We start from the raw sequence: 25,350 nt of genomic DNA on the forward strand, positions 1-25,350 counted from the left end.
GTGATTTAAATCATATGTTTTTTCTTTGCCCCAAACGTCAGCCATACTGGATTTTGTATTTTGATGTTACCTGTCACATTCTTGGCATAAGGCTGGAGCCTTGTGTGCTGATCACTATTTTTGGAGTTCTTGGAGTCATCTACTTTTAAAGAAGATGAAATATTGTTAAAAGATTCCATGCAAATCGACATGACCCAACTTTGATCTTGAGAAAACCTTTTTGAGATTGTCCCCTGAGAGAGAACATGATGGTAAACTGCTGTTTTATGTTTTCAGTATGTCCGCACGCTGACTGGCGTTCTCCTCTTCCTCCTCGCCATGAAGACTTTGACAGTGATGAAGGCGAGCAGGACTTTGGCTGCTCCTGCTGCAGTCTTCACTCGTTCACTCTGCAGCCTCTTTTGGCCAATGGTAACATCACAAACCAGCATTAACTCCCTCCTGACCCAGCTTATTTTCTGCACCGGTTCATCTGCATCTGCCTTCAGAATCCCACTAATCTAGACAAGATGTTTTGAGGACTAACCTAACTCGCTATGTCAGCTGCTAACACGTTAACCAGAAGCTGAAGGGACCTTGGTTTTAGACGCTATTTGCTTCTGTTACCTTATAGCTGACTTAACCTAGCTTGTTACCCTGTGCGCTGAAGCAGGGTGCTCTTTTCACTGTCTGTGTTTCTGTGGACAAGATGACTCAAAACCAGCAGGATGGGTTTCCTTCAGACTTGAGAGGACTATTACTTGGATAGATATCGAGAGGTAATTAGATTTTGGAGTAGTTTGGCCAAAGGTCAAGGTAAACATCGTCCAGAAACATTTTTGTGTGTGTGTATCTCAATACCACAAGCCCTAGATGGATGATCTAAAGCATATATTGGTCAGCAGTATATGTGTAACTGATGGTAGAGCTTGCAGAGTGTGCATTACTGAACATATTTGCAAACACATAATGGATTGTGATGGTACGTTTCCAGGCTGCTGTGTCTTAATCATTGAACCGTGCAATCGTGATGTTAAAAATTTGTGTATGATGATTACACCTGTGACCGAGCTCAACATCATCAAGTGTTCAATACCATTCCATTAGACAGTGCTGCCAAAGTGTGACCATAACATCATCCTGCCAACAAACCACTCAACCAAACGTGTGTGAAAAATTATCTGTTCCCTCTGCTGTCCAAGATTTCAGGATTAATCCTGCTGATGGCATTGTCCAGTGTGGGAAACCTGATCTTCTGCCAGACCTCCTGGGTTTTCAGCTCCCTGCCTCACTCCCTGCAGACTGTGCTCTGTCACCTCTGGGGTTTCAAGTCTCTCAAGATCCTCCTCATTTCAGGGAAGGATTTAATCTACAAGGGAGCCACTCATCTGTCCTCCACTACGGTGTGGACGTCTATGGTACCGTCTTTGTTTTTTTAATAGATTCAGATGGTATCTGAAGATACGTTTGTGTGAAAGAAGCTTCTGCTGTATGTTTAGTAACAGAAGCTAGAATGATGAGCTTCAACAACCCCTTACATTTCCTTTCAGGTGATGGGTGTGGTGATGTCATGGGTCCAAATCACTCAAAGATCTCACAGCAGAAGGGATGTCTTCACTTTAGCAGACTTAACTGGTTACATCAGATGGAGGCTTTCTGTGTTCACAGGCCTGAAGACACCAACATGGTCTGAAAACCACATGGAAACAAAGGTTAAAATAAAAAAATAAATTAAAAAACTGCTGCGCAATCTTTAAATGTCTTGGCAAAATCTATTACACGTGCATTAATAGTAAATGTCCACCAGGTGGAGATAGTGCTCCATTTCAAGAACCTTGAGTACAGGCAAACCAACCCCACTGCTTTTTTTAAGTACATATTAATGTAAATTTAAAACAGTTCAGATATTTTTTATTTTGTACAAATTAAATTTTTAGACTAGTAAAGTTGTCTTTCTTCTTCTTCTTGTTGCTTCCGTTAGGTCTCATCACAGCTGATCCTCCATCTCATCCTGTCCTCTGCATCTTCCTCTGTCTCACCACATACCTGTACTATATATTCCCTCTCCACATCCACAAACCTCTTCTTTGTCCCCCCTCTTCTCCTCCTGTCTGTCAGCTCCATCCTCAGCATCCTTCTCTGGATATAACCCACATCAATCCTTTACATATGTCTGAACAATCTTTATATTTTTGTCTCTTTGTCTCCAATCAACAAAGATTGTTTTCAAGTGAGAAACTGATGCCACATAAAACCGTTTCCAGTAATTAATTGGTTTGTCCTCCCGGTGAAATTCCACGACAGCATGAGTGGACTTCACTTATCGGGGCCAAATTGTGATTAATTTCCCAAACACTTGGCGTCACCATTGTAATGGACAGCTTATAGGGAATGTGTCCTGTTGCAGATTAAAATACAAGAATCAGGGATAGTTTGGAAATATTAAACTGAAAAACTTTAAAAGGGTTCCTGAATGAGGTTAGTATATCAAGCTTAAAACATTCCCCAGACTTTTAACAGAATTGGAATTTCTTTCCATGCAGTGGAGTGACCTAGGCTGAAGCCTCAGACACAAACGGAGAGTCTAAAAGTCAGACATAAACTGCCAAATGATTGAAATCCCATCTGTGTGCCAGGCACTGTTGAATTTCAGCCAGTTTTTTTTTTTATTTATATTGAATTTTTTTCACAGAAATTTTCCATTATGCATACAAAAAGAAAAAAAACATAAAAATACAAAACAAACAAGAAATTAAAGAACAAGAGGTGTACATACAGTAGTGTTCAGAATAATAGTAGTGCTATGTGACTAAAAAGATTAATCCATGTTTTGAGTATATTTCTTATTGTTACATGGGAAACAAGGTACCAGTAGATTCAGTAGATTCTCACAAATCCAACAAGACTGAGCATTCATGATATGCACACTCTTAAGGCTATGAAATTGGGCTATTAGTAAAAAAGTAGAAAAGGGGGTGTTTGTTATGTGCTGACGCGGGTCAGAGAACCGAACCAGCATCTGACAATGGCCCAGGGCTAAATAACCAGAAAGCGGTTCCAAGAAACAAATTTATTCCCCCTCATGTGCAATAATCCGTGTACAACATAAATAGTCAGCTGTCTTGGCAAGGTGAAGGGCGGCGCGCTCTCCAGCGCCCAAATGGATCAAAGCCCGACACTTCTGGACTCAGATTCACCGCCGAACACCCCCCAGGTGAATACGACAAACTGACTCTGTGAAGGACGGAAAAGGTGAGGTAAGTCAACAGCTACAACAAATATCCTTCAGAGGCACACACTATCAGCAACACATTCAGGTCTGAATTTAAGCCTTATGTAAATGAGCAGCTTCTCACAACAGGTGGAGGATCATCATTCCGTACGCCACGGCAGTGAGAAGCAAACTGCACAATTCTCATCAATGTTCAAATATACTGCGTAACAAAATGCCAAATTACTATTAACAATTATTCAGACGATAATCACCTCTGATGTGTGCTGACAGCATGTGTCCCTCACCCGTCCTCCTTCACAGGCACGATGTGTCAAACCCTGGCGCGGTCCTCAGCGTCTCACAACCGAACGTCACAAGGTCGGGTTCCCGGCAATTCTGCTCAAATCACTCATGGCTTAAATGCAGAACGCCATCTCATTATCTGCTTCAGCTGAAAGTCTTTATGTCTGCACGTGAACATCCTCCACAGGTGCAGCCAATAGTTCTGATGAGGGTGAAGGACTCTTCCGCCAGCACCTTCTCCACAGAAAAAAACAGTTTGCATACCACCTGGAGAGCAAAGAAAAGAAAACAGCACCCAAATGTCCAGCCAAACCCCCCAACACACAAGAGGTGTTCACAATAATAGTAGTGTGGCATTCAGTCAGTGAGTTCGTCAATTTTGTGGAACAAACAGGTGTGAATCAGGTGTCCCCTATTTAAGGATGAAGCCAGCACCTGTTGAACATGCTTTTCTCTTTGAAAGCCTGAGGAAAATGGGATGTTCAAGACATTGTTCAGAAGAACAGCTTAGTTTGATTAAAAAGTTGATTGGAGAGGGGAAAACTTATACGCAGGTGCAAAAAATTATAGTCCGTTCATCTACAATGATCTCTGATGCTTTAAAATGGACAAAAAACAGAGACACGTGGAAGAAAATGGAAAACAACCATCAAAATGGATAGAAGAATAACCAGAATGGCAAAGGCTCACCCATTGATCAGCTCCAGGATGATCAAGACAGTCTGGAGTTACCTGTAAGTGCTGTGACAGAAGACGCCTGTGTGAAGCTAATTTATTTGCAAGAATTCCCCGCAAAGTCCCTCTGTTAAATAAAAGATATGTGCAGAAGAGGTTACAATTTGCCAAAGAACACATCAACTGGCCTAAAGAGAAATGGAGGAATATTTTGTGGACTGATGAGAGTAAAATTGTTCTTTTGGGGTCCAAGGGCCACAGACAGTTTGTGAGATGACCCCCAAACTCTGAATTCAAGCCACAGTTCACAGTGAAGTTCATGGTGGTGCAAGCATCATGATATGGGCATGTTTCTCCTACTATGGTATTGGGCCTATATATCGCATACCAGGTATCATGGATCAGTTTGGATATGTCAGAATACTTGAAGAGGTCATGTTGCCTTATGCTGAAGAGGGCATGCCCTTGAAATGGGTGTTTCAACAAGACAATGACCCCAAGCACACTAGTAAACCACCAAAATCTTGGTTCCAAACCAACAAAATTAATGCAGATGTGAAGAAATCATGAAAACCTGTGGTTATACAACTAAATACTAGTTTAGTTATTCACAGGATTGCTAAAAAAGCAGTTTGAACATAATAGTTTTGAGTTTGTAGCGTCAACAGCAGATGCTGCTTTTATTGTGAACACCCCCTTTTCTACTTTTTTTTTTTTACTAATAGCCCAATTTCATAGCCTTAAGAGTGTGTATATCATGAATGCTTGGTCTTGTTGGATTTGTGAGTATCTATTGAATCTACTGGTACCTTGTTTCCCATGTAAAAATAAGAAATATACTCAAAACCTGGATTAATCTTTTTAGTCACATAGCACTACTATTATTCTGAAAACTACTGTAATTCAATTACCATTCAGTGTTGCTTTAACCAGTAATACAGAGGGTTATACAAATTCCAGCCGTCGAGACAAAATACGAGGGCTGTCCATAAAGTATAGGTCCTTTTATTTTTTCAAAAACTATATGGATTTCATTCATATGTTTTTACGTCAGACATGCATGAACCCTCGTGCGCATGCGTGAGTTTTTCCACGCCTGTCGGTGACGTCATTCGCCTGTGAGCACTCCTTGTGGGAGGAGTCGTCCAGCCCCTCGTCGGAATTCCTTTGTCTGAGAAGTTGCTGAGAGACTGGCGCTTTGTTTGATCAAAATTTTTTCTAAACCTGTGAGACACATCGAAGTGGACACGGTTCGAAAAATTAAGCTGGTTTTCAGTGAAAATTTTAACGGCTGATGAGAGATTTTGAGGTGACACTGTCGCTTTAAGGACTTCCCACGGTGCGAGACGTCGCGCTGCGCTCTCAGGCGGCGTCATCAGCCTGTTTCAAGCTGAAAACCTCCACATTTCAGGCTCTATTAATCCAGGACGTCGTGAGAGAACAGGGACGTTTCAGAAGAAGTCGGTTTCAGCATTTTATCCGGATATTCCACTGTTAAAGGAGATTTTTTTAATGAAAAACGTGCGGACGGGTCCGCGCGTCGGGACGCAGCCGGCGCGGAGCGGCGGCACAGGAAAAACACCTCCGTGTTGATAGCCATTTGTAAAATCCAGGCGGCTTTTGATGGCTTTCAGTGGAGTGAGTATATGAGAAATTGTTTAACAGCTGGACATGTTCCAACTTGTCCTTAAGGCTTTCAACAGTGGTGTTTTTCCTGTGGCGGAGCGTCACGGCGGCTGCGAGCCGACGCTGCAATCCGTCCGCACGTCTTTCATTAAAAAAATCTCCTTTAACAGTGGATTATCCGGATAAAATGCTGAAACCGTCTTCTTCTGAAACTTCTCTGTTCTCTCACGACGTCCTGGATCAATAGAGCCTGAAATGTGGAGGTTTTCAGCTTGAAACAGGCTGATGACGCCGCCTGAGAGCGCTGCACGACGTCTCGCACCGTGGGAAGTCCTTAAAGCGACAGTGTCACCTCAAAATCTCTCATCAGCCATTAAAATTTTCACTGAAAACCAGCTTAATTTTTCGAACCGTGTCCACTTTGATGTGTCTCACAGGTTTAGAAAAAATTTTGATCAAACAAAGCGCCAGTCTCTCAGCAACTTCTCAGACAAAGGAATTCCGACGAGGGGCTGGACGACTCCTCCCACAAGGAGTGCTCACAGGCGAATGACATCACCGACAGGCATGGAAAAACTCACGCATGCGCACGAGGGTTCAAGCATGTCTGACGTAAAAACATATGAATGAAATCCATATAGTTTTTGAAAAAATAAAAAGGACCTATACTTTATGGACAGACCTCGTATATGTTCTCCATTTCTCCCAGATTCTGTCAGACTTGTCCTTTTGAAGTCTCTTATGAAATGTAATGCGTTCCATAACAAATATTGTATACACAAGATTGTACCAATCTTCCAGATTTGGAGATGAAGACTTCATCCATTTCCTGGTAATACATTTCCACACCGCTAAACTCAACATTGCAAACAAACGTTTTGTGTCTTCATCTGTGTCTACAGAATATAGAAAACCAAATAATTCCTCCCAGCCTAAGGTGGTCTGAAAATTTAACATTGCTTTCAATTCAGCTTGAACCAAATTCCCCCCAAAAATGTAATGATGGGCATGACCACAACAAATGGTACAGTTTTACTCCATTTGCACCACAATTTCTCCAGCAATTAAAGGAACCAGAGTAGTGTGAATTTTGTGCTGGAGTGATAAAGTATCTACCAAGGCTCTTCCAGCCAAAACTTCTCCATGCATTTGAACGAATGATTTTCCACTGATAGCTCAATGTTTTAACCAGATACTGTCCATTATTACATTATTTGATTCCCTTTCCCATTTTTGATTAATGTAATTTGTGTTTACTTTTTTAATCTCTTGAAAGTCTTGATATGATCTTGAAATCAATTTTAGACCCGAATCTGCTGCAGGTGATTTTGCTGTCTCATTATACAACCCCAATTCCAATGAAGTTTGGACGTTGTGTAAAATGTAAAAAACAGAATACAATGATTTGCAAATCCTCTTCAACCTATATTCATCTGAATACACCACAAAGACAAGATATTTAATGTTCAAACTGATAAACTTTATTGTTTTTGTGCAAATATTTGCTCATTTTGAAATGGATGCCTGCAACACATTTCAAAGAAGCTGGGACAGTGGTATGTTTACCACTGTGTTACATCACCTTTCCTTCTAACAATGTCATAAGGAAAGTTCACGCATGCACACGAAGGTTCAAGGTTTGCTCATGCAAGCACATGTGATTCAAATCCATCAGTTTTTTTCAAAAAATAAAAAGGTCCAATACTTTTCTAACAGACCTCGTACATCTTGTGTTTGTCATTTTTTAGACATATTACCTGGAAGAGTTTGAAAGTTTAGTCGATGAACTATTGTTCAGACTCTGCGTTCTCAGCTCCTGCCACCCGCTGCCCCCCAGAGCCTATTGCTACAGGAACAACAGTCCTCATATCGCTCCAAGACTGGAGTCATCCAATGTAGACTCAGAGGTGAGACTCTGTCTGAACATCGATATAAAGATTTGATAGAAGGTGGCTTCTAGAAATCTGCTGCTGTGATTCTGTTCCAGACATTTGAAAAGTCCTCAGAGACAGAAGAGACAGCAGTGCACATCGACACAGATGTCAGTTTGCCACACCTCCCTCAGCCTCACCCGCTCAGGTATAGGTTCATAAGTCATGACATTATTGTCATGACCTACCTCAGCAGCCACTGCTTCTGGTGCCAAAGAAACAACCAACATCAAGTACTTTTTTGAAGGAGAACTCAAATATACAGCTGCTTATTAGAATTTTCAGACAGACTAGAATGGTTCTGTCAATGCCAATGTCCAAGGTCGTGTGAAAGACGAAGCCTAGAATGATAGAGTGAGGCTGAGCTTTACTTTTGTTTTTTATATTTTGTTTGAGTTAATCTATGGAGCCAGTGGATCATCCAAAATTAAGCTAAACTAGGTAGTAGTAGTACCCATAGGCATGAAGACAGTTACTGCAACAGGAATCTGACATTTAATCCCAGTGACCTTGAAATTCACCCAAATGATTGACCTCTGGCGGACTTTGCCAATGCAGTTCTGGACTCCACACAGGTGTGTGTTCCAATTGGTCAAAACCAGATTGAAAATCAAATTGCTTGACCCTGACGTTTGCAAAAATGTATTTTTTAAGAGCAATGTCTGGGCATACCTTCACCAACACATTAGTTTGGTAGAAATCAGCAAAATAGACCCGGTTGCGTTGGCCAACAGACAGACAGGCAGATATGACCTTGGCTCCAATGATTGACCTTTGGCAAATTTAACTATGCTGGGCAATTTCGGAACCCACAACCAAATGTGTGCCAAGGTTGATGAAAATCAAAGTGTTTGGCCAGTTTTACATTGCTGGGGCAATTCCAGACACCATTTACATATGTGCACCAACTGCGGTGTAAATCAGATTGTACAAACTTCAATTTTGACTTTCGACCCCAATGGTCCAGTGATTAACCTCTGCTAAATTTGGTACTGCCGGAGCAGTTACGAGGGCTGTCAAAGTATAGGTCCTTTTTATTTTTTTCCAAAACTATATGGATTTCATTCATATGTTTTTACGTCAGACATGCTTGAACCCTCGCGCGCATGCGTGAGTTTTTCCACGCCTGTCGGTGACGTCATTTGCCTTTGAGCACTCCTTGTGGGAGGAGTCGTCCAGCCCCTCGTCGGAATTCCTTTGTCTGAGAAGTTGCTGAGAGACTGGCGCTTTGTTTGATCAAAATTTTTTCTAAACCTGTGAGACACATCGAAGTGGACACGGTTCGAAAAATTAAGCTGGTTTTCGGTGAAAATTTTAACAGCTGATGAGAGATTTTGAGGTGATACTGTCGCTTTAAGGACTTCCCACGGTGTGAGACGTCGTGCAGCGCTCTCAGGCTCCGTCGTCAGCCTGTTTCAAGCTGAAAACCTCCACATTTCAGGCTCTATTGATCCAGAACGTCGTGAGAGAACAGAGAAGTTTTAGAAGTCGGTTTCAGCATTTTATCCGGATATTCCACTGTTAAAGGAGATTTTTTTAATGAAAGATGTGCGGGCGGATTGCAGCGTCGGCTCGCAGCCGCGACGCTCTGCCACAGGAAAAACACCTCTGTTGGAAGCCTTAAGGACAAGTTGGAACATGTCCAGCTGTTAAACAATTTCTCATATACTCACTCCACTGAAAGCCATCAAAAGCCACCTGGATTTTACAAATGGTTATCAACACAGAGGTGTTTTTCCTGTGCCGCCGCAGCGCGCCGGCTGTGTCCCGACGCGCGGACCCGTCCGCACGTTTTTCATTAAAAAAATCTCCTTTAACAGTGGAATATCCGGATAAAATGCTGAAACCGACTTCTTCTGAAACTTCTCTGTTCTCTCACAACGTCCTGGATCAATAGAGCCTGAAATGTGGAGGTTTTCATCTTAAAACAGGCTGACGACGGCGCCTGAGAGCGCTGCACGACGTCTCGCACCGTGGGAAGTCCTTAAAGCGACAGTATCACCTCAAAATCTCTCATCAGCTGTTAAAATTTTCACCGAAAACCAGCTTAATTTTTCGAACCGTGTCCACTTCGATGTGTCTCACAGGTTTAGAAAAAATTTTGATCAAACAAAGCGCCAGTCTCTCAGCAACTTCTCAGACAAAGGAATTCCGACGAGGGGCTGGACGACTCCTCCCACAAGGAGTGCTCAAAGGCAAATGACGTCACCGACAGGCGTGGAAAAACTCACGCATGCGCACGAGGGTTCAAGCATGTCTGACGTAAAAACATATGAATGAAATCCATATAGTTTTTGAAAAAAATAAAAAGGACCTATACTTTATTGACAGACCTCGTATATCCACCGATATACAGTTGTGTTCAAATACCAGTGTGTTTAAAAAAGTGAGTAAAGCTCAAAATCCTTATAATAGCTTTTATTCTGGTACATGCAAATGCACTGGGAACACTGCACATTCTATTCCAAATCAAAACATGAAAATTTTTTTATCAAATTTGTTATTACTTTTCAGAAAGTGAAGAAAAAGGAGACTCTTCCAAAAATGGCAGTGTCTCCATTTTTCTTTACAAACTCAAACATTTACTGTATAAACTGAAAAATGCTTGAAGATTGATCTTTCCTGTGAATGACTGAACTAGTATTTAGTTGTATAAACACTGTTTCTGAGAACTGCTTCACATCTGGGTTTCATGGAGTCGACCAACTTCAGGCACCTGTCAACAGGTTTTCCAGCCCAGGATGATTGGACTACATTTCACAGATCCTCTGCATTTCTTGGTTTTACCTCAGAAACAGTATTTTTGATATCACCCCACAGGTTTTCTGTTGGATTAAGGTCGTGGGATTGGGCTGGCCACTCCATAACTTTAATGTCATTGGTCTGGAACCAAGATGCTGCTCACTTGCTGGTGTGTTTGGGGTCATTGTCTTACTGAAGCACCCATTTCAAGGGTGTTTCCTCTTTGGCATGAGGCAACATGACCTCTTCAAGTGTTTTGATGTATTCAAACTGATCCAGGTTCCCTGGTATGTGATAAATAGACCCGACACCACAGTATGAGACACATCCCTGTATCATGATGCTCCACCAGGAGTCACTGTCTTCACAATGAACTGTGGCTTGAATTCAGTTTTTGGGGGTCATCTGACAAAGTGTCTGTGGCCCCGAAAAGAACATTCTTTCTTTCATCAGTCCACAAAATGTTGCTCCATTTCTCTTGAGGTCAGTCGATGTGTTCTTGGGCAAAGTGTAACCTCTTTGGCTCACCTCATTTTTCAACTGTGGGACTTTTTGGGGCTTCTTATCCATAGTTTGTCTTCACATAGTCATCTACTAATTGTTACAGTACTCACAAGTAACTTTAGACCTTCTTTGATCCCCCTGGAGACGATCATTGACCGAGTCTTTACCATATTCTTCGATCCATTTGTATTATGGTTTTCTGTTTTGTTTTGTTTTTCCATGTCTTTCTGGTTTTTGTTGCCATTTGAGATCATTTTCTGCACTTCTTTTTATAAGTTTTCTCCTCTAATGGCTGGACAGGATGATTCCCCCACTTTGGGGGTGTAACTAGAACCACCGTCATGTCCCTGAAAATCTTGACTTTAGGATTAATATACCTCACAAACCTGTTAATCTCGCTTTTTAGCTCATCCTTCAGTGAACTTACAAATTTTGGTCTTTATTTGCTTTAGTCACAAGTAACTAAATCAGTGTGAGCTGCTAATCAAGACTTGACCAATTGGCTGTGGGCTGAACAAGGAGATATGGAACATGTATGGGATTGCTGATCTCCAGGAACAAGGCTGGTGACCAATGGTCTCTTTTCGAGCAGTGGTTAAAGCCATAGTATATGTTGATGTGATAACTCCTGAACATGTACAAATGCTCGGGATTTACTGTCACCAAATGTCTGCAATACACTTTCATCTACCACTTCCAGGTCCAAGCGGGACTCGCACAGAGGCCAAAGGAAAATCCAGGATAAATGTGTCTGATCTTCCTCAACAAACTGGAACAAGATCCATAGAAATTCCCAAAACTGGAGAAGGTCAAGTTTACTTTGAAGGACAAGATGGTGCTGGGACAGAAGAACATCTGTCAGTCAGGACACTTGCGGCTCTTTCAGTCAAGAATAAGGTTCTAGAGATGCCAGTGAGCTGTTGGTCGACAACAACAGATGGGTGGTTAAGCAAAGAAAAAAGAATGAAACCAAGGCTCCAGCACCCACCCGGCTGGCCTGTACAGAGGTGGTGGTGGAGGTTCTGGTCCATGAGGAGCCTCAGCGTGTAGATCCAGATATGTAGTGAGGTCGCACGCAGATTAAAAGCAGAATGGGTCCATTATGTTACTCTGACGATGTTCTAGGTCAGGGGTGGACAACTTGTTCCAGAAAGGACCAAGAGGTTGCAGGTTTTCTTTGCAGCCACTGATTCCACCAGGTGATTTCACTGATTAATATCACTTTGAGCAGATGGATGAGCAGTGGCTGCAAAGAAAACCTGCACCCTCTTGGCCCTTTCTGGAACAAGTTGCCCACCCCTGTTCTAGGTTATCTGCTGAGCATCTTGTGTTTTCACCATTTACTAGTTTTGATGTAGTTTTGAATCACTGTGTGAAATAAGTGACAAGAACTTGTGGTGAATATTTGCAGAATATTGTTACGGTTAAAAGTACTCGTGAATTGAACAATGTTAATAAATAATGTTTAACACTCAAGTGACCAAGCTATTTTAACAACTAATATGACAGAGTGGGTTTTTTAAAATGACCCCATTGACTTTATATTTTGGAATACTTCTATATAAATGATTGTTTTAGGGTTTTCATATGTATTTCACTCTCTAGTATATTTGTCCATCATCATTGCTTGCAAAACAGTAAATAAAGTGATTAGAATTGAGAAATTACAATATCATCTGAAGCTATAATGTCAAAAATCTCATAGATCTTTGGATTATACTTGCTAGACGGATCAGCCAATTCTTTCAAAATTCTATGAACAAATGCAACACAAATAGATTGACAAATTCATGGTAGGAAAGTTTTTTCCGATTAAATTCAAAAATTGTGCAGAAAAATATATGCTCGGGTCATAAATGACCCCACTCAATCGCTTGAGGGTTAAATAACACTAAAAAAACCAAAATCATATAGAAAGAAAATAAATCAGTTTGTTTTTATTGAGTGAAATCTTCAGTTTGAGGCAATGTTATTAACCTGATGAAATCTCTGTTTACTATGTCTGTTTTACAACAAAGAATTCACCAACCAATAATGTAAAGTACAAAATTGTAGCCACTACAGAGATCCATGTTGACTTCATGAATTTTTATTAGATCATTCTAACTTTTGGTCAAAATGTGAACTACAAAGTCAGAATTATGACAAATGTCAGTGAGTACCACGTTTTCCAGAGTATAAATTGAGTTTGTTGTTGTTGTTGTGTTTTGTTTTTGTTTTTTTGTCATTTTGGAGGCCCTGTGTCATATACCTCAAAAGATTGTGTGTTTGTTAATAATTATAACTGTTTATGCCGGACTTTCCCAGGAATTACAGCACTTAGCAAAATAAGTGCCAACAATAAAAGAAAAAAAAAAAAGACATTAAAAACACTACTCTGCAACAATGCCCAAAAATCCCAAATGAAAGAGCTGATAATATTAATACTCCAGAGTGGCTTGTATGTTTTTCTCTTCAAGACAAATTTTTTTTTTTTTTGGCAAACGTGACTTATACTCTGAAAAACACAGTAAATCAAAATTGTGAGATACTCTAAAGAATTATGATTAAATCAAAATTTTACTTGCAAAGTACATTTTTCTTTATTATATCAACAATATGAGATGCAAAGACAATAGTTAGCAGGCAAATTTTAGATTTTTAAATGGAAAATTGTGATAGTTTAAAATACTGAGGTCAAATTAGATCTAATAATAACTTTATTTGCATGATAGTATCAGAGTAATACAATTCAAAGTGATTCACATAATCAATTACACAGCTAAAGAAAAGCGAGGTGCAGAAACAGGTTCCACTCGATGTGGAACCCGTGTGTCTGTGGCCAAGACAAAAATCTGATCACAGGAGTCAAAATCAAGTATGATTTTGATTTTGGCAGCAGTGCATGATTCCAGCCTCAAAACTCAGATTCTGAGCCTTCAAGAATCTGATGTGATTCTTAAACATACAGGCCTTAGGTTTAGTTTACTTCACAAATATTTAACACTGTGGATTTTGGGCTGGAAGCAATGAAAAGGGAATTTAAAGATGTGTGATTCTTCACAGTAACATTTTTTACCCCCTTTTCTTTAAACCACTGGCCTATGTACCTTTGTTGCCAGATTAAATAACAGGACCAAGCAACCGTAGCTGTAAAAATAACCCACAAAGACGCAACTCTAACGAAAATGCTCATAGCATAAAATTACAAAATTTAATTACTTATACATGCTGTATACAGTATTGCTACAGCATTAATGTTTTTACACATACCTAAAGTGTTTCTACTGTATTTTCTGGAGTATAGCTCAATTCTTTTTATTTATTTTTTATTTAGTTATATATTTTTTTAATAGCTTGGGAGGTTCTGCCACATTTATATTGAATCACACATTTGTTATTAATAATAGGATTTACATCGGACATTCCCAGGAATCAAAGCACTAAACAAGACTCAAATAATGAATAAAGAATCATTTCCAGCAATAAAAGTATACAACAATGCACTAAATTCCAAATTAAAGAGCTGATGATACAGGAAGAAAGTGCGATTTATAGTCTGGAAAATACAGTAATATTAAGAAAAACATGCGACTTCATCAGCTTCCAGCAATTTTGTGGTTGCAGGAAATAAATTTGTACCAGTGTATCATATTACTTTTTAAATTCCCACAAATTTCTAATTATATTTTTACAAGTAATTTCTGAAATAAGTCCCAAAACAGCCACATGTGATTATTTTAATATTTATAAAATCCACGTGACATCAGATGATAAAAAAGATGAAAGCTCCTTAATAAAGGGATTTCAATAAAATAGAATCTTTATTGTCATGTACAACAAAATTAAAAATGCTCGACCAGTCAGTGCAACATATAACAACATTCAGGTCATATACAACTACAAGACTCTAAAACTATAAAAGCATAAATAAATAAATAAATAAATAAATAAATATAAGCATATCTTAAATAAATAATTGTAATACAAACCAGCAAACATTCAACATTGCTGCGCTGCTCCGTGTTGTGTGACACAGCGCAGCGCTGCTCTTACAGACAGAGAGTAGACTGTGATGAATCTGCATGCGCAGCAGTCAGTGCGTGCGGGAGAGAAAAAAAAGCTTGAGTATCGATCTTTTACATGAGGATCGTTCAATATCAACACCAGGGTTGGTATCGATATTAGGATCGATCCGCCCACCTCTAGCGTAGAGCAGGGGGCTCAACACACAGCCCTGTGGGGTGCCGGTGTTGCAGATCTAACGTCCCGCTAAAAATCGGTTCCCCCCGATGACACGGTTCACGGATTAACACCTCGTTTCTGCTTAAAGCTGCACTCCAGTCATCATCTATCTCAGCGACAGATATCTGAAGCTTGACACCGGTGCTGAGGCTGAGGGCTGTAGATGTGTGATGGCCTACTCTGACTCTCTGGCTGCGTCCAAACAGGAAGCTGTTTATCCACATGCAGGTGGAGTATGGGAGACCCAGGACGGACCCCCAGTCTGTGAGGGAGGAAGGTGTTGAATGCAGAGCTGTAGTCATACCTTCCCTGCTGCTCCAGGTGGAACAGTGCAGCATGGAGGACTGTGGCTACAGCGCCCTCTGTTGATCTGTTTACTCTGTACGCAAACTGGTGGGGGTTAAAACTGGTGGGGCAGCAGTGATGTGATCATGTGACCCCTGACCAGTTTCTCAAAACATTTCATCACCACTGAGGTGAGTCCAACTGGCCGGTAACCATTAAGTCTGGAGATGTGAGTTAATTATAAGGTAAATATCGAGCGCAAAAGCAACAATGACAACAAGCATCCAATAGGATCGTCCAACGTCTCCGGTTCAGGAATTGAGTGTCGAGGTGTGATTGGTGGACTTCCCGGTGACGACGTCCAATGAGAACGTGGCAAGTCAGACAAGTTGCAGTCGGAGGAGGCGGCGCTGCCTGTGATTTCAACCATTAGTTTAAAACGAAACCGACACTTTGAAGGATTTTCTGGGATTTTTAGTCCAGATTGCAGGACGCTTGATGATATTTATCACATAACTAAATTGGCGTCATTAACGCAGACTTGCGTCATTCCGTGGAAGATGAAGAAAGTCGCTCTGCTGCTCGTAGTCCTGTTCGCGGCTGCACATTTTACAACCTTCATCAAATGTGATGATAAAGGTGAGTTTGAGCGGTTCAATAAAGTTTGTAGTAATCAACCAGAGCGGGTTTTTTTCCTCCGTTCTCTTTTTTTCTGTAGTCTGCAGCTAACTGCTATGCTAATTAGCAAAGGTATGCCCCAGTGCAGTTAGCATGTCATATGCTAATAGTTTTGTTCACAACAAATTTTAAATTAAGGCGATAATCATGATATAATCGAAACATTGTCGATACAGGCGAAGCTATATTGTTTATATGTTGCTGTATGCAAGTTTAATACTTTGTCAACCTTGTCTAAAATGAACGTTTTCCTGTATTAATGATGAATCAATTACTATTAACAGCTATTTTGATAATCGATTAATTGTTTCTAAGGTTTGTTTTTTTTATATTATGTCAATTCAGTTTCTTAAATGTGAATATATTCTGGTTTAACACTGAATATTTTTCAGTTGTGGACAAAGACATTTGAAGACTTTTTTTTCACAATTTTGTCATTTATGGGCTGAACAACTAATTAACTCATCAGTTGATTAGTTTTCCGAATATTCAGTTATGGAAAGAAAATGCTACTTGCAGCCGTAACTGTCACTGCAAAGTGATATTTTCATGATCGATTAATGGGGGGGAAATAATCAACCAAAAAAATTCATATTTAAGAAGCTGAAATTAGATAGTCTGGATTTAAAGAGGCTCAAAGCTTCAGTCATTATTAAAATAATTCCCAAATAATTTAAGAGCTGCAATGATTAATCTATCTAACTCTTGCTTTCATCTAATACAGTCACTTGCCCAGTTGCCGATCACTGCTGTAGTATTTGAGCCACTGTTTCTCGTAATCAGCTTGAATAAGCTAATACTCTGTACCAATGGAAAGACTGATGTTTTGTCTACAAATGACCACAAGCTCGACCAGAAGTCTGTTCAGTGATGAAGCAGCAGTTCACTCATTCTTTGTGGCTCTTACAGTGACAACAATTAGCCCATTAGCTTCAGCTCACTGACACTATGGTTCTGTTGCAAATTTTCAATTGCTTAGAATTGCACCTTTACATCACTGATGATCTGTTTAGTGTAACAAGAAGCAGAGTTTTGTACCTCTTATAATAATGACCCGTTAGCTTCTGCTGGCTGACACTGTTTAGGTTACAAATAATGTGATGATCAAATTAATTTTGATTCTTATTGCAAAAAAACAGTAGTACCATGTTTCTCATATCAATGCAATTTACAGACCAGTGTGACATAACAATCCCCCCCATATTAATTTTTTGTTTGTTTTTTTTACCAGAGGTGACTAATACTCTTGTGTGACTAAAAATAGGGAAAATATCTCTCGGTTACAGTGTGAGACATAACCTCACTACTTCCACATGTGAATGCAGCATGAGAACTTTGTTTTTCCTGGTCTGTATACAGCTTTAAGACTCATCATCTAAACAGAAACCCAGTCAATATTAGCATTTTCATTTTGCTTTGACATCCCCCCACCCACCCCCTAACTTAAAAACATTAATGGTGCGTTCTTTTTAAGATGAATTTTTTTCACATTTCCTTTTAGGAGACTTTTTTTCACATTTCGGTTTAGAAAGAAATCTGCATCCACACCGAAACATATCTCGAAGCTTTACTAGTTAGAATTGACTTTGGTAAAAATATTTTCTCTGCACTTTCTCTAATGTGTACCTGTTGAACCTTTAGGCTTTGTTTCTGAATGAATCTGATTCAAAGAAAAACTTGACAAAAACTGAGTATTTAATTTTGAATCAGGTTATCCACTTTTGAACTTTTTTGTGTTACCTGGTTTTCTCTCCATGTTCATCAAAGAAAGAAAAAAACCCACAGTGTTACTGTGGTGGCACTTTACATATTCAACATCTCATCCAGATCTGTAGTCGCACTTTAAAATGACATAACTCTAAGTTTTCTCATTCCTGTGTTAAAACATTTTATTTTGGAAGTTGCTCCCGATATGTAGTGAGCGCCTTCTATGACAGCACCCTGACATTTGAGTGAATGTGAGGCATTATTGTAAAACCCTTTGAGCATCTGATGCAGATGAAAAAAGCGCTATAAAAATGCAGTCCCATTTATTTATTTATCCTTGTGATCAGCAGAGGAATCAAAACATCCCGGTGTCTGCGGTGGTGTGCACGTTTCTCACTCACTCATTCCTGCAAGTTTGAAAGTAATGATCTCTAAGATGTAGCAAAGGTGAGTTAGCCATTCAGTGTTTTTGGTTCCAGAGTGGGAAAATAGTTACTTGGGTAGAAAATGTCAGTGTGTTATGTCTTGCTGTTTAATTGCTGCGCGCATTTATCTCCGACGCAAAACTTTGCCGGTTGGGGATCACTGAAGCAGCAGCCTCGTGTCAGGCTAGTGGTCATGTGTACTTTGGGGGGTCATTTCAACATCACGAATGGGCATGAATGTGGGGGCTTTTAACTTTTTAATTCAGGAGAAATCTCACCTCCACTTCATTTTTTGCTCATAAAAACGTATAACGGCGCCTTTGAAACTAAGTAAAATTTTCATTTAATAAGTATAATTTCTATCATTTTGTGTCCAAAACACATTCTCGGGCACAGTGTGTATCATTCTGCATTAGAATTTTTTTTTCTTTTTACTCTGTATGCACCACTCTGCATTTAATCATTAGTGATTGATCTCTGCTCCCCTCCACAGCATGTCTTTTTCCTGGTTCTCTCCCTCAGCCCCAACCAGTCCCAGCAGAAGACTGCCCCTCCCTGAGCCTGGTTCTGCTGGAGGTTTCTTCCTGTTAAAAGGGAGTTTTTCCTTCCCACTGTCGCCAAGTGCTTGCTCACAGGGGGTCGTTTTGACCGTTGGGGTTTTTACGTAATTATTGTATGGCCTTGCCTTACAGTATAAAGCGCCTTGGGGCAAGTGTTTGTTGTGATTTGGCGCTATATAAATAAAATTGATTGATTGATTGATAGAAGGGGCTCCAGCCAGATGCCAGGAATGAACCTAAAGTGACAGTGTCGTCATCCAGAACCAGCAAAAGTGATTTTCTGCAAATGTTGAACCACACATAATGTGGCTTCACACTGTAAGGTAGAAGCACTACTCCACCCAGACCTTTTCAGCTAAATAACATCCAAATACCCAATATAACAATGCACAATTAAGGACATTCAGTGGCATTATGGCTCCGTATAGCGGGACTTTAAAAAAGGTGATCCGGGAATTTAAAAAAGTGATCCGGAACTGGGCAACCATCTGTACTAGGGTAGTCTTGAAAAATTGCATACTGATAATAAGAAAATAAATAGCTCCTGGGATTTGTCTGATTTAGTCAAAAGGCGTTATCTTGTATATCATCTGTTTCCAATTCAGTTTCTTATGTCATGTTAAACGTGTCTCGTCCGATAAACATGTGATTGTCATCGTCTTCTTTAAAAGATGACTCTGAGGACAAGGAGGTGGAGGAGCTTGATGAGGACAGTGACGATGAGGAAGATGAAGATGACACAGAGGTAGAGGAGGAGAATGACGTGGTCGTGTCTCACAGACAACAACTTCGAGACCTTTATGGAGGGGAAGGACACAGTTCTGGTGGAGTTTTATGCTCCTTGGTGCGTTGTTCATCCTCACAATAGATTAGAACTTATTGATCCCTTGGGAAGACTCCCTCGGGAAATTGAGGTTCCTGCAGCATTGTACAGCAGCACAGTATCAAAAGTGAAAAAGAAAAACAGTTTGCAGCTATAAATACACAATATAAATATCAGACATTTTGATTATACTGGTTTACTGGCTACTACTGTCCCCTCATTCCTGACCCCTCTCCTTGTTACTCCTCCTCCTCCTGAGTGAGGAGTAAGAGGAAAAGCCGGTTTTCATGCTCTCGTGTCTCTGTTTCTGACAGGTGCGGTCATTGCAAACAGTTTGCTCCAGAGTATGAAAAAATCGCAAAGACTCTTAAGGAGAATGACCCTCCGATCCCTGTGGCCAAAGTGGACATAACGGTGGCCAGCGAGCTGGCAAGCAGGTTTGACGTGTCGGGATATCCCACCATCAAGATCTTGAAGAAGGGAGAGCCTCTGGATTATGACGGAAAACGGACAGAGAAGGGTAGGAACGATTTGCAGTATTTTAAATGTTTGACAACTTTCATCATGCTTAAATTATTTATTTTAATCAAGTGAATAGTTTTGGGGGGAGGGGGGCGGGGGATTTGATCAATTCCCCCCAGTTAATTGTTGCATATCTGGCTTTATGCCTGACTGGTGTCCTGCTGCAGTTAGAGATTCACACAACAGAACAGTTTGGTCATCGTACTGTTTTACAATTTTATTTTGAGAACATGACCTCTGATCTCTAGTTAACTACTGGGACGAGACCACTGGCCTGCTGACTTGCATTAATTACTTCCATCCATCCGTTCTCTATACCCGCTTACTCCAGTTATGGGGTGCTGGAAGGCACAGTAGTCATAGGGTGTGAGGGTTCACCCTGGACAGGATGCCAGTCTGTCACAGAGCACATTACTTCCTGAACTAATTTTTCCTAAAACATTTCTTGGAAATGAAGTGGTCACTCAGACTGTTGACAGTATTTTGCAAAAATGGATTTATAAAGTAATAAAATCTCTGTGCACATATGCTGCAGTGGTGTGTGTGTGTGGCACGCGTGTGTAGCTACAGCAGTGGGTGATGCTGGTCATGTGATTTGTTGCAGACATTGTTGCTCGGGTGAAGGAAGTCTCTCAGCCCGATTGGACGCCGCCTCCAGAGGCCACACTGGTTCTGACCAAAGACAACTTTGATGAGACTGTTGATAATGCTGACATCATCCTGGTGGAGTTCTACGCACCATGGTTGGTATTACCGCAGGTTGGATGATGAACATTAAGTAAAGCTAATTAAATCTTCACAACTTTAATTTAAAATAAATTACCTTCAGGTGTGGACACTGTAAGCGTTTGGCTCCAGAGTACGAGGAAGGCGGCTAAAGAGGTTGAGCCAGCGTTCTCCGCCCATCCCCCTGGCCAAGTGGATGCCACCGTTGAGAGTGATATCGCCTCACGGTTCGGGGGTGACAGGATATCCACACTTAAAATCTTCAGGAAGGGCAAAGTTTTTGACTACAACGGACCCCAGAGAGAAGTATGGTACGTTATCAAACACAGAAGGTTTTCATCCGTTTCCAGAAGTGTTTCAGTTCATTGTAGCTGCGGTTCTTCTCCGCAGGTATTGTGGACTACATGGGTGAGCAGGCTGGTCCTCCCTCCAAACAGGTCCAGACAGTCAAACAGGTGCAGGAGCTCATCAAGGACGGCGATGATGCTGTTATAGTGGGCGGTGTTCTCTGACCGAGCAGGATGCAGCCTTTGACCTCTACATCGAGGCCTGTAAGTAGACCCGCAGACCCGCCCGAGTTTATGTTCAAACCTCAAGCAGACGTTTGTATGGGAATGTCTGTCTGTCGTGCAGGTAACGTGCTGAGGGAAGACTTCACGTTCCGCCACTCCTTCAGTGCCGAAGTGTCCAAACTGCTCAAAGTGTTCTCCCGGTCAGATTGTCATCGTTCCAACCAGAAAAGTTCCGCTCAAATTATGAACCAGTGTCACATGTGCTCTCAGTGAAGGTGCGCGAAGGTTACAGTGTCTCATTTCTTTAACTGAAGCTGTTTGACTGTTTTGTGTTTTAAGAGTCATAAAGAAAAACTTAGTATTAAAATGTAAAATGTTTGCGCTTTGAACTCTGACACTTGGTTCACATTAATTGGACACACAGGACTCGACATCGGTGTCAGAGGTTCAGGAGTTCTTCAGAAAGCACACGCTTCCTCTAGTGGGTCACAGGAAGCCAAGCAACGACGCCAAACGCTACGCCCAAAGACGCTGGTGGTCGGTCTACTACGGAGTCGACTTCAGCTTTGACTACAAGACAGGTGGAGCCGAAAGAGCTTTACGTCTCCAGACGACAATGGAGCTACAATCGACTTCTAAGTCCCATTTTCACTTTACTTTGCAGCTACGCAGTTCTGGAGGTCCAAAGTGCTCGAAGTGGCCAAAGATTTCCCAGAGTACACCTTCGCCATCGCGGATGAGGAGGATTACTCTGACGAGGTTGAAGAGCTTGGACTGAGCGAGAGCGGAGAGGAAGTCAACGTGGGTATTCTGTCAGATGGCGGAAAAAGTTTGCCATGGAGCCCGACGACTTGATGCCGAGGTTCTGCGAGACTTTGTTCTTGCCTTTAAGAAGGTGAGGGTTTTTTTGTGTGTGTAGTGCCTTTAAAGTACACCCAAAGTTACTGTTTAAATCTGATTGCTTTTTTGTATAGGGTAGTTATTTTGGGCTTTTCAGGAATCAAACGCTAAACAAAATAAACTCAAAAGAATAGTGGCAATAATAAAAGAACAGCAGTGCACCCCCCCCAAACACCAATTAGCACTGGTCCTCTGTTGCTTGAACAGCATGCTGGGAAACTTGAGTTTCCCCAGTGTCAGTGTCTTGCTGTAGTTTTAAGCTGCGTTACTCATAAGCAAGACGTGTTACGACTGTCATATTTGCGGCATTCTTGGCACATTCCTTAACGTGACTTAACGCATCTGAATAGGTTTCTTATAGTGCGTGTTGGTGTGTGATATTCGTGATTTTCGTGGCGCATGTTTTTGGCTGTCAATCTTCCATGAATGTCATGCACCACCCTCATTTCGCCTCGTGTCATGGAATGGTCGCAACTGAACGTGGTGTTCTGTCTTGATTAGTGGCGATCCTTAATAGAGCGTGACAGTGTTCTTCTCTGACGTGCGCACAATTAAAACCCTGCTGCAGTATGCTGAAGGAGGACAGTGACGCCAAGTCGACTAAAAGTCTCATTCCAATGCTCCTCCACGCGCTCCTGCAGGTGTTTTCACCTGCTGCATGTGCCTGATGTTGGGAAAATGCGAGGAGGAGAGCCGCGTGAAGCCACACATCTGGCTGTCTCCTCCTCCTCTCTGCAACACTCCACGGCACAGAGCCCAACTAAGCATGCAGTCACTAAGTTCTTCTGCTGTGGCTGAGGGGAAAAGCTGGAGTGATCTGAATTGTTCAGCAGCTGATGGTTGGATGAATGTGTGTATGTGGAGACAGTTTGCCTCAGAAGTTAACGATGCGCTGTTACGCGTGATGGCGCACAACAACGCGGAACATTTTCTTGACAGTGCGTAATGGTTCCTGATAATTCTCCAGCAACACGTGCCATTAATCATAATGCATGGTAAGAGGTTGCAGCAGTTCCTGAGGACACCTGACGCCTCTGCCCCGAATCATCACATTTGTGATCAGCGGCTAAGAATGTATACTTCATGGCATTCGTGATGTGCCGTTGTATGTGTAAACACAGCATTGCCCAAGTCTTTCTGGAAAAGTGAATCTTGAACAGATTAATGGTACAGAGGTGAATTCTTTAAGCTGTATTTGAGGTGGGGTTTGTTTAGTGGTGCTTTTTTTTTTTTTTTTTTTTTTTTTTTTTTTTTCGGAACAGTATCTGTCTTCTATCATCTATCTCTCCAGGAGATCTCGAACAGTTGGTTACTTTTGGAATAATACTTACTTTACTAACCTTTAATTTAGTTGGACGACAGGTTTATTAGACAATATTTAGCCCTGAACTGGATTCTTCAGTTTGTGAGCTTGCTAGCTACACCAGCTAACTTGGCTAACTGTCAGCTCAAACAGACTTGAGCTGCTTCTTGGTGAACAATGCTTTGATTGTTCATGAAATGTTGGAAAAAGTTATACCAGGATTCCGGTAGTTATTGCTGCTCAGCCACCCAGTTAATTCAGCGTGACCCCGCCCACTTTCACTCATCTTCATTTGTGCATTGTTCACTGTGAAGGCAGGCTCTGACTTTGTGGTGTGTTTGCAGGGACGCTCAGCCCCATCATAAGTCTCAGCCAACACCAAAGAAACAACAAAGGTCCGGTGAAGGTGGTGGTAGGGAAAACATTTGAGGAGATCGTCATGGATCCTCAGAAGGATGTCCTGATGAGTTTTATGCGCCGTGGTGCGGTCACTGTAAGAAACTGGAGCCAGACTATCTGGCTCTGGGCAAGAAGTACAAGGCAGAGAAGAACCTGGTGATTGCCAGATGGACTCCACTGCCAATGACATTCCCAATGACAGCTACAAAGTGGAAGGTTTCCCCACGATATACTTCGCCCCGAGCAACAACAAGCAGAAGCCCATCAAACTGGAGGATGGAGACAGAACGTTGGAGAGACTCAGCAGTTTGTAGAAGAACACGCCACCAAGCTGTCACAGCGACGAGACGAGCTCTGAGAGCGCGGCGAGCACTGAAGGACTCTAAAGGTTAGGGCGGAGAGTCTCGTAGGCACTGAGTGGGGGCGGAGTCTAAACAGTGTTACTGAGTTGCTGTGAAGATTCTGATGTTCTGTTGTGTAGCAGTGTAACACTGAATATTTCAGTCCTTTTTAAATAAAAAGTGGTCTGTTTTTTTGGGCTTTTTCAGCCAACAATCACGAGTCCTTTAATCTGAGATTAACTGAGAACGTCCGAATCCTCAAACAAACAACTGACATTTCTGATGACTGATTTCAAGCGGGGCAGAGGCGGAGTCTCATACAAATAAGTGTTTTCAGACAGTTCATGTGGTTTTAAAACATGATTACCTGCCTAATTAAATTAGTCCACTGGGGGAAGATTAATAGTGTGTGTGTGTGTGGGGGGGGGGGGGTGTTTTGTATTTTCAGCACATGTCAATGGGCAGCAAAAACCAGGCAGAGCTGAAATGTGAAATTTACAGGGTTGGTAGAGCTCAGGAAAATCTCACTGTATACAAAAAATGGCCAGTGTAAAAAATGGTAGATGGCGCTAGAAATGTTTTTCAAAAACAACTTCTAATAACTTTTGATCCCTGTAGTCAAATATAGGAAACCCATATACCTCTGTGATTGGAGTGAGCCTGTTCTGTGTAGGTCATTTGCAACTAGATGTCCCCCTCTACCCCAATATTGCGAAATTGACCCAAATAAACTCATTGGCTTTTCTGACGTAGAAAAGCGTGTAATGTTTTCTGGTTCCCAAACCTCAATTATTGAACTGGTAACATTAAAATTTGTTGCTCTGTTTGCAGTTTTCATGGCTTCGAGGTTGACGATGTATGATGCTCTTTATTTCATGATGCATTTTCTCATTAATGGAATCACCAAACACCATGAAATTGGGCCGGTATATGGCCCAATGTTAACGGCCAAACGGCCTCTGTTAGTTGTT

At 41.3% G+C, this 25,350-nt stretch overlaps 1 protein-coding gene and 1 pseudogene across 1 annotated transcript; both read left to right on the plus strand.

The window, feature by feature from the left end:
• Positions 1-146: 146 nt before the first annotated feature.
• On the plus strand, positions 147-15,567 carry LOC117520951 (polycystic kidney disease 1 like 1-like). Its single transcript, XM_034182289.1, has 6 exons — positions 147-411; positions 1,182-1,397; positions 1,530-1,691; positions 7,546-7,704; positions 7,785-7,876; positions 15,405-15,567. The coding sequence occupies exons 1-6, from the start codon at positions 319-321 to the stop codon at positions 15,565-15,567; spliced, it is 885 nt and encodes a 294-aa protein (XP_034038180.1). The 5' UTR covers positions 147-318.
• A 322-nt stretch (positions 15,568-15,889) lies between these two features.
• Positions 15,890-24,442, plus strand: LOC117502217 (annotated as a pseudogene).
• Positions 24,443-25,350: the final 908 nt, after the last annotated feature.

Source organism: Thalassophryne amazonica, chromosome 1, assembly GCF_902500255.1.
Source record: "Thalassophryne amazonica chromosome 1, fThaAma1.1, whole genome shotgun sequence".
NCBI classification, from domain to species: domain Eukaryota; kingdom Metazoa; phylum Chordata; class Actinopteri; order Batrachoidiformes; family Batrachoididae; genus Thalassophryne; species Thalassophryne amazonica.

Excerpts from the sequence above, each read along its gene's own strand:
- LOC117520951 (XM_034182289.1), top strand. The coding sequence starts at position 319 with ATGAAGACTTTGACAGTGATGAAGGCGAGCAGGACTTTGGCTGCTCCT. Across the intron at positions 412-1,181 it reads GCAGCCTCTTTTGGCCAATG|ATTTCAGGATTAATCCTGCT; the intron begins GTAACATCACAA and ends CTGCTGTCCAAG. Across the intron at positions 1,692-7,545 it reads AAAACCACATGGAAACAAAG|ACATATTACCTGGAAGAGTT; the intron begins GTTAAAATAAAA and ends GTCATTTTTTAG.